Below are 10,000 nucleotides of genomic sequence, written 5' to 3' on the forward strand. Positions count from 1 at the left end.
ATCATGGAGAATAGGCACTTCATGTAAATGTTACTTGAACAGAAGCTATTTATACATCATCTACGAAACGGGAAATTTTATACCTGCACATTTCTATAACGCTTTCAGAACAGTACTGGTACGTTAACATTAGAGATCATCTTTTGTTGAACAGAAATTAGTTAATGTGTCAAATGTGGGGCGGAACGACTCAGTAAAATGGGGCGGATCGACAATTCGGGCGACAATTCCACTCACCAAACGTGCAAACCAGACGATTGATCGATATTTTCACTCGCACGTGAGTTATTTCATCATTAAGAAATAATATCGCTCGAATATTTCAATATATATCATTTGGGGCGGATCAACTCTGCTGTGGGGCGGATCGACTTTGGATGATACGGGGCGGATCGACTCTGGGGCGGACCGACCGCAATTCCTTCAGGGAACAACCCAACGAGCAAATACCTGTTCGGTAAATACCTGTTCGAAAGGAAGGAGGCTAAAATTTTCGAATATTCGGACTCGGACTTTCGAGGAGCACTAAGATTGTGGACTCGAACATTTTTCTGAAAGGAGATTTCCTAAGTATTTCGGAAAAGCACTGCGGAGCCTGTCTGAAGAGTGCATGCGTAGAAATTTCAAAACTACTTTGGAGAACGCTAGAATGGCCCTCGGGTAACCGAGAAAATTCTCGCCCTGAGTTATCCTGGATGAGATATTTTTCCACTCATTTGATTAAAAATTCTATCAACCGTTTACATAAGAGGGGCGAGACAACTCGGGGAGGCAAGTTGTCTCGCCTCGGCAGTTAGGATAACGTAACCTGGTAGGCGAGACACCTTTTTCGTATGCAAACAGTTTGGCTCGACTACCCGAGACGAGACAGCAAAACCTTAAATGCGGACATGCGGACGCATAAAATAAAAAAGAAAGAAGTAACAATTCAGGTGCATGTACTGAAACCCGAAACACCGAAACGAAACCATCGAAACAATCGAAACAGTCACAAGTTCAGTTTCCACCATAAACTATCTCTTCGAAATGCAAATACGTTTCAATAATTCAATAATTTTAAAATGCGTTAACATTTTTTTATTATATAACTTTGTCGCCTTGTATTTTTGTTTGTTACCTTGGTCTTTGCACTGTTTCCAACGCCGCATGTACGTTAAACGCTTCAAATTTTCAGGAATCTGATCTAAAAGCTTTCGGTGACGTCTACATATTCCAGCACTCGGCAAAGTCCCTTTTTGACTTATGGCTTTTTCTGCTTACACCACAAGCCTTTTTAGAAAGATCACCGCCAAGCCAGCCACTTCTGCTGGAGAGAACAGGACAGCCACAAAACCGGAGACTTCATCCCCTACTCTTCTCGAATAGTGTGTGGGTTTAACGTCCCACAGGGAACTAATGAACATGGAAGATATTTGTGAGACGGGGTCTACGGTTTATAGTCCTTATCCGAGAAGACTTGAAACTCTAACCATTTGCAGATAAAATTACAAAGGCAGCACTTTCTCCTCAGTTATTTTAAGATCCTGAGTGTTGATCGGGCCGGAGTTCAAACCCGCGACCTCCCGCGTCACGGCCCGTTTCTCAACCAACTGAGCCACCGGTGCGCGAAAGTGCCCGCGTATTGTTTCGTCTTTGTGTGCTGATGGGCAAACACTTCACATGCGTGATATAGTTATTTTGAGATGTAAAAGGAAAACTAATGAAAAAAAAAAGAATTTTTTGGTTTCACTCTTTGTATGTGCTGAGGGAATCTGCAAAGATTGTGAATAAAGAACAACTGAAACAGGAAACTCGAAGCGACAATCCGCCCGGACGTCGAGTCTCGGTGGTGTTTAGTATGAGTCTGTTTCGATGTTCAAGTTGTTATCATGTTTCGTGCGTTCCGGTGGTTTCGTTCGGTGTTTCGATTGTTTCGCTGGTTTCGTTTCGGTGTTTCGTTCCGGCGTTTCCATGGTGTCGGCGGTTCCGGTTGTCTCGTTCCGGTGGTTTCGTTTCGGTGTTTCGGGTGTTTCGGGTTAAGACGTGGTATGCCTTCGGCATTCCACGTAATAAAAGGCTGTTTTTGAAACGCTAGAATTGGTCATTTTGTCCCAGATGCATAGTTGTCAGTATTAAACATGCACGGTAACTTGATCACAGGTGGCCGCTAAAATCGATGTCACTTTCGATTTTGCGATTTTACTTGTGCGACCAAAAGTACGATAGAAAAACTGAACGTAACAAAAATCTCCCGAAATGTTTTTCGCTGATGGTAACTTGTTATATTCGTAGCACAAAATTTATGATGTTTTCATCTCGCAAATTTTGTTGCTGATGGCAAATTGTTTTATTCTCAATCGACACTTCCTAAAAGTTCCTTCTGCTCTCCTTAAAAAATACATATCAAGATAAGATAAGGGATCTTGCAAGCTTTAAATGTGCGATATCATAAGACACATTTTACCTCGCTAGGGCACATTTTTACATGGCTTGTTCGTATTATTATATTGTAAATTATGCTTGTTACTAACTATTACTATTGTTTAAATTTCTTTGCCATTATATGATATTTAGCGCTAAGTTATACCTAGTTCATTAGTCGTTTTAACATTTATATCTTGAAATTCTTGTAATTTTTTAGCATTTATACTTTGTAATTCTTGCACGGCATGTCTGAAAACCAGCTTGCTGAGCCATTTACCGTGTTTAAATAAAGTTGATTGATTGATTGATTGATCAATATTTATTTACTTTTGCGTCAATATTTGTTTTGCATAAGGCAGGATAACAAAATCAGTACCTTGCTTAGTTCGCATTTTTGAGCGTTAAATTTTTTGGTAGTATGTTCCTGACAGCAGGTCGCATATTTTCACGTCTCCCATACAGATTCTAACCCCGCCGAACAGGGCTTCATTTCTGTGAGCATATTTCTTGGAAAGCTGTCTGAACCTCAGAGTACACGCTTAAGCTTGTGGTCGGCCTTGAAGGCAAATATTTCTCGATTTCCTTTTATTTTCTTCAATCTTTCTGGGTTTATAGTCTTTTACTGAACCACATGTCTTCTCAGGGGGTATTTAGCAAAGACATCTACCATGGCACTATAATGGTTTACGATACCAAAAAAAATATCGTGTACTAATAGAGCCACATATTACGCAGGGAAAACTTGAGTCTCCTGAAAAACAAAACGCAGCTCAGTTGACAGTTATGGAAATAAACACTGTCAAATAGACCAATTTCGATATATTAAAATTCAGTCGAAAACAAAAGGCATCATCTCGAGGCTCTGGGGAATAAACTCATACAAATCGAAATTGGTCTATTACTGCACTACCACACGTACGCGATGCGTTCCTACTTTAAAAAAATATCCCGTATCTCCTCAATTTCCCCCTCCCCACCCCACCCTGATACCTAAAGTCCGAGCCTGAAGACCCCTAGAACATCCGAACAGATAGTTATTTTGAAAGGCAGCTACCGTGAAACTCACTAAACGAGATTTTAAAGCATTGTGCAAACCATTTTAGGTAATTCTGAACAAATATTAAGACTCCCCGTCGTTGGATACCCCTTTGACTTAATGTGTCTATGCTTTATAGCCTGGACTACGTGGATATGTGGTATTGGTTCTCTACTCATATACATCAGCATGCTCCGAGAGGTTTTTCACCGGGTTTTCCGGTTTTTCTGTCTCCTAAAAAACGAATACTTGATTTCAGCAGTGATATGAGTTAAAATCGATTTGATTTCTAGTGCTCAGTGTCTTTAATTAGAGCCGTGCAGAGCTAGAAAACTTGACTCTTAAAAACAGTTCATTTTATAGTCATTGTATGTATCTACTTGTTGTCTCGTCGAGGTGCATCTTTGAAATTCTTTCCACACTGAGACGGCAAGAAAGGGTGATATGCATGCGCAATTTTAGTAACTTCAGAAGTCGAGAATGTGATTGCTTCCGAATTCTCCGAGTTCGCAGTCGTATTCCAAGAGTGTGACGTCATCGGATGACATCGTTGATCAGCTTGGCGCATTGGCCCTTCGTGTGTTGACTTGCGCATCACTAACTTCTGTTTGGATGCACACGGAAAAGGAGGCTTAATTTACTCTAGTCCCAGTAAATGGCAATAATTACTTTACTTAGTGAACACTTAAGAATTTGACTGAGCTTAGTTTAGAACTTGATGCATGGCGGGTGGGCCTTGATTTCCACATTTTTATCTTCTTTAGTTCACAAATTTACATCAAAGCACTTATGGAGGATATTAAAAAAGTCTTCCGAAATTGTAAATTGATTGTTATCCTTGCGATAATCAATCAATGTCGAGTGGAGTTCGTTTGTTTCTGTTCCGCCAATTCGGCCTTAGCCGCCGGAGCAAACACTTTCCTAGGCCCTTTTTCCAGGCTGGAAAATCTAAATTTTGTATGGGAAATCAGGACGTATACAAAAACTCAACAGAAAACTTTGATGCGCAGGCTAACTCGGCAGTAATAAGTTATTCTCGAGGAGCTGAAATCACCAATCAAATTGAAGGGCAATGTTACGATTTGACGGAGCTAGAGGATTTTACCACGCTTGTGGTTCATATCAGAGTCCTTTATGCCCTGAAAAGAAAGTTAATTAATTGCTTTCATGTCCTATCAAAAGAGCCCGAACTTTGGTGAGTTAGCATTGCGGCAGGGAGCCATAGAAATCAATTTAGCAAGGTTTGCTAACGGACCCACGCAGACACTTGAAAATGAAAATTCAGACGAAACGCTTGTAGCGCCAATTCAAGTATCCTCCGACGCAGATTCGCCCTTACATCTCTAGACACAGCATTCGGCTCCTATAATCGGAACAGCTGTTTTTTGTGACAGTACTTATTTTTTCAGGACAGCGCAAAAGGGAGGGATATGGCGAGCGTAAAAGAGCTTTTTGGAGCTGTACTGTTGTCCATTTGGATTTCACAGACACAACCAGAAAAGCGTAAGTAAGCTGGAAAAGAAGTAAATTAGGACAAAAATATCTGCCCACACCAGAGGGTGGAATTACGTTTTCTCTGTACGTTTCGTATGTATACTTCTTATAACATACAAAATCATTAAAAAGAGTTTTGTTCTTCCTGTTCATGTTTTGAAATAAAGCTTTTATACCCGAATATTGGACTCCAACATGACTCAACCTGCTAAGGACTTATTTTATTGGATGGCGTTTTGAGTTAATAACCGACAAAACTCTCTTTGTTCCCTCTTTAGAACTGAGGAGTAGTATATATTTTAAATAATGTTCCCTGTTAGTTAAATATAATTCTATTTTTCTAAACAGATAACCTGTACAGGAGGTAAGCCTTGACAACTTGACTGGTCCGTTAAAAGCTTTCTCTTTAAGAAGAGAAACCTTTTGTCGAGATTATTTGCTTGATAACTAAAACCGCAACTTACTTAAAGTATCTTAGATACGTACTCAAAGATCCGAAGAAATTGGGGTTTCGAGACTGAGAAGTAATCATATTATCTATCCCTTTGATTGTATTTTATCTTTCATAGTCCCGTTATCTGCATAAACTTTTCTTAATTTGACATCGATTTGGCATAAAGAAGTTCCTCGTTTTGTTCACAGCAGGCAAATCGGTACATCGCTCTTTTTCCTCACAAACAAATACGCCAACGATAGGAAATGAGATACGGATGTTGTTATTACGACGATGTTAAAAGCGACATGTGGTGAACGAGATTGAGAGTGGAATTGTCTTATTTCTGGGGAGTGCTTTCGGGAAACATTCGTAGAATACAGGTATGCACTCACAACTCAAAGGCGTTTAAGCTTATCTTCGATTATTTCACTCTTTGATGACCAAAACCTCATCTGAGATGTTTAACGTATGAAACGAAAGTGCATATAGAGTAAGCCGTCAAAAACAAGCTGGGAATTCTTATCTTTTCAATGTGCTTTTTCGTAAGAAGAGAAAGATATATTTTTGGTTTCTGGCCGCTGAACTTGTTTCACTTTCTTCAAGTGAGGAACCTTTAGTTAGAATAAATTGGATAATCTTTTAAACTTTTTCTAGGTAACTGCTTTTAAAAAACACGAATAAATTAAGCAAAGGGGTTCTGAGTTTATTTTAACTTTTTTTTACTAAGAAACTGTCGGGCTCACAATGTCATTGATGTGAGCACAGTTATTTGGGAGCGTACTCAAAATATTTGATAATTGTGCTGTTTTTGGACCTGTTGAGGTTTTGGTACGAAAAAGGAAGCTATCCTGTTTTATTCTATCCAATAAACTGAATGTGCTTTCCGGTTGGGCCAAGACCATTCTGGACGCTGCTTTTCAGGCCACCAACAGACAACCTTGTCACCATGGACCCGGTTGTTCGAAAGCCGATTAAGGACGGTGCCTACTAATTCAAAGGTATTTTTGCGCGGTTTACTGAATATGCAGGAAAAGCAAATCTTAACAAGTGTTATTGAAATCCAAAAAAAAATTTGGGAGTAACCACGCATTTTTCGAAGATAATTAATCAACAATATTTGTAAAAAGATTTGAAATACAAAGCAATGTATGGCGTTCTTTTCCAAATTGAAGCTTAATTATCTCTGAAAAATGCATGGTTAGCCCCAATTTTCTTTTTGGATGCCAAGAGCACTTGCTAAGTTCTGCTTTCTCTGCATAGTTTTGAACGGCACAAAAATATCCCTGTATTAATAGGTGTCACCCATAGGAAATCCGAGTATCTCGAGATGCGCTGAACGTAAGTGCAATAACAATAGTAGGCACCGTCCTTAAGTTATATCAGGGTAAGTGAAAACTTTGGTTTGGTTCTTTTCCAAGATTGTCTTTCTCTATGTAAAATATTGTGGAACACCCGTGAGTGTTGAATAACATTTGGGAGTAGAGAAAACAAACTCCTTCGTTAATTTTTTCATCTTGAATTACGACGTTAAACGGTTTTTGGAACAACCACGCCCAGGGTTTTTCCTGAGGCCGAGGAAATCACAAGAAATAACCTTAATTAACCAGCGTCTTGTTCCAATCACTTGTGCATTCCTAAACCGGAGAACACAGAAATAAATTGATGACTTCTGTGACTCTTGCGATGCTAAGAGAGTTGCGAATTTTATTTTCTTTAAAATCGTCATGGGGAGTGAAATGACATGTGAATTCGAGATTTTTCGAGCTGAAAAGAGTCTATGAACTAGATCGATCTTGACGAGAAAATTAAAACGTAATTTCTTCCAAGAACCTTTTCTTTCAATTTGGATTGCCGCAAAGCGAATAGAAAGCCTCTGGGGATGAGTGTTGGACTGGAACTAGCTTGCAATGGAGGCTAATGCGGGGGAATCTTTTCAAATGCAAATACTTTTTAATATATTCCCCCTCATTAGCCTCTATTGGAAACTAGTTCCAGTCCAATACTGAGAATATGAATACGGTCTATTAATGCTCTACTTGCACAATCCCACAATACACTTCTTTTACCGCCCAGAAATTTGCATAGGCATTGTTTTCGATTTCTCTTAGGACATCTTCTTGTCTCAGGAGAAATTGCAAACAATAATTTGTGCAAATGGAGAATAGAAACGGTCTGTCTGATTGCTTAAGTTATTGTTAAATCACCAGAATCATGTCCCTTTGTGACGGAAAACAACAAATGCTGCAAGTTACCATTTGTGTATAACAACCGTCGATATGACGAATGTGTGGCTGATGAGGAAGCCAAGGACCCGGATAAACATTGGCGGAACCCTTGGTGTTTTGCTGAGACACATCAGGGTGACAGAAAAGTCAAGTTCTATTGCCTTAGAAACGGTAAGCTGATGGTTGACCCATGTCGCTGGCCGCGCTCATTCGGTTTCAACCTCGCTCTCGTGGCTTTCCCTGGAATCGAGGTTGGCTGCCGAAGGGAATGGAGATGAAGAAGATAGAGATGAGTAAAAAATTAACCTTATTCCGCAAATTAAAGATCTTATTACATTTACTTTGCAGGCCATAGCTGCGGAGGATCACGTACTCAAACTGCAGGAGTTATTTCCTCGTCCAACTTTCCACATAACTACAAAAGTAACGTTTCTTGCACCTGGAAAATACATGTCGATTCAGCCAATCACGTCACTTTAAATTTTACTGACTTTGAGCTAGAAAATAGTACCCACTGTGAGCATGCGCGCGTGAGTGTCTACGACGGACTTAATACATCGGATCCTACCTTGGGGATATTCTGTGGCAGCCACCTACCCAGGGGGGTACGGTCAAGTGGGAACAAGATGTTGGTAGAATTCAGCGCTGGTCGAGGGGACTTGTTCAAAGGGTTTCGCGCTTACTATGATTCAGGTGAATGTTGATTAAAGCTCGATATTGAGCTTATGTATGTATGAATATTTTGCTTTGTTTTTTTTTTTTCAAGTCTTCATTAAAAAACCAGCGCTTGACGTAAAACTTGTTTAAATTGTACCATGTCAAGCAACGCTAAAAGCAAAGCGCACACTTCGTCCAGTGCCCGCCTGCCTTCATTCTTTGGCTAGTATATTTTGACTATTCCGCGTACACGACAGAGCTTAATTAAACCACACTACACGGATTTGAAAAAGGAACCAGCGTTTTTGGAAACAGACGACAGCCATTTTGTAATTGATTGTGCATCGTTATGCTTGGTGATGGGCCAACAAATTTTGTGCCTTATTCTTTGAAAATCAGAGGCAAAAACTTTTCCCCCGCTTTTCTCGCCGGCTTGCAATTATGTTGCGATTGGCTTATTTGTATGCGCATATCGTAATTGATCAAAGTAATTAATCGAGGGCCAGTTTCTCGAGAGTCCCGAAACTTTCCGGGCCCTTTTCTGAATAATCTGCACGGACTCTTTTTCAGGAGACTGTCGGGTTCGCTCGTACGGTGGCAATGGCGGAGGAGCATGCTGTGTTTTCCCTTTTACGCACAACGGAAAACTGCACTACGACTGCGCCCATGAAGATGATGGTCATGTCAGCGATCTATGGTGTTCTGTTACCTCGAATTATGACAGGGACAAAAAGAGAGGATTCTGTGTCGCAGAAGACGGTGCGTATTTCAAACACCACCTATACGTGGTATCGGTCGCTTAGTATCGCATCCAAGCTGATTCGATTGTCGGTCGGCGCATCCGATCGAGGATCTAGGCATCGATCGTCGTTTGGAGGGGTAAAAGTAAGATTTCCCGTCGGAGTTTCTGAAAGTCGTTACTACTTCATAAGATAGATACTATACTATAAGAAACTATTTTTTATTAGATAGTATGTGAAAGCACGCAATCACGTGTTTTCTATACGCTTGAAATCTTTAAGCCTTTTCTAGTAGAATTAAAGCAAAATATCCTTAAAAGGGTAAAGTCTATTAATTGTAGAAAAAAAAACTTATACTGTTTGAAAACGTTTGGGAAACATAAGCCAATCCAAGTCGATGATTTCTTGTCAGCAAATATTTCGGCGAAAAACGTACCCCTTCTCGTTACTTGGACATGAAACACATTGCCGGCGTATAACCTCTCAGATACTTCTCTCTCCTTTTGTCTGACCTTGTAGCTCAGTCAGTAGAGCTACCGTGATGTAGTTCCGAAGTCTAGGTTCAATTCAAAGCCTTGGAAGGGGTTTGCCATTGTTGCTGTTTTGGGGCCATTTGCATTATTAGGTCTGATACTAGGATAGATTGCATGGGAATAAAGATACGACTTAATTTTACACTCTAGTAGATATCTTTGTTGAGATATAACTGCTACACAGCTACTGTCTGAAAAACGTACCCCAGCTCAAAAGTTTACGTTGTCCAGGAAGTTATACAATAGGAAGTCAAGAGCTTTATGAGGTAATAGAGCGAATCCCTGTGTCTCATAATATTGTCTTTGAAATCTATTTTTAGGTCGCGCCCGTGCTGCGAAGGTTAATTTTATCCGTTGTTACCATGACAGCGCGGTCCACTGTCACACCAGCTTACCAATAAGATGTCGTGTTTGAAATAACATGTTATGTTATTATGTTATGTTATTTATTTATTTGTTTGAGCAGGTTGAAATTT

General features: G+C 40.0%; 1 protein-coding gene across 3 annotated transcripts in view; it reads left to right on the top strand.

Annotated features, from left to right (window-relative positions):
* LOC138014588 (G-protein coupled receptor GRL101-like) overlaps positions 1-10,000 on the top strand; it is a 28,064-nt gene that overhangs the window by 6,320 nt on the left and 11,744 nt on the right. For 2 of the 3 annotated variants that reach the window (XM_068861708.1, XM_068861709.1), the window contains exons 2-5: positions 4,849-4,942; positions 7,577-7,765; positions 7,943-8,287; positions 8,822-9,010. In XM_068861708.1, coding sequence (XP_068717809.1) covers positions 4,870-4,942; positions 7,577-7,765; positions 7,943-8,287; positions 8,822-9,010 — 796 coding nt within the window. In that variant the 5' untranslated portion in view covers positions 4,849-4,869. Of the gene's footprint in view, positions 1-4,833; positions 4,943-7,576; positions 7,766-7,942; positions 8,288-8,821; positions 9,011-10,000 lie in introns of all 3 variants that reach the window. The other variant, XM_068861710.1, reaches the window with a different exon arrangement.

This window comes from Montipora capricornis, chromosome 8, assembly GCF_036669925.1.
Source record: "Montipora capricornis isolate CH-2021 chromosome 8, ASM3666992v2, whole genome shotgun sequence".
Lineage (NCBI taxonomy): Eukaryota > Metazoa > Cnidaria > Anthozoa > Scleractinia > Acroporidae > Montipora > Montipora capricornis.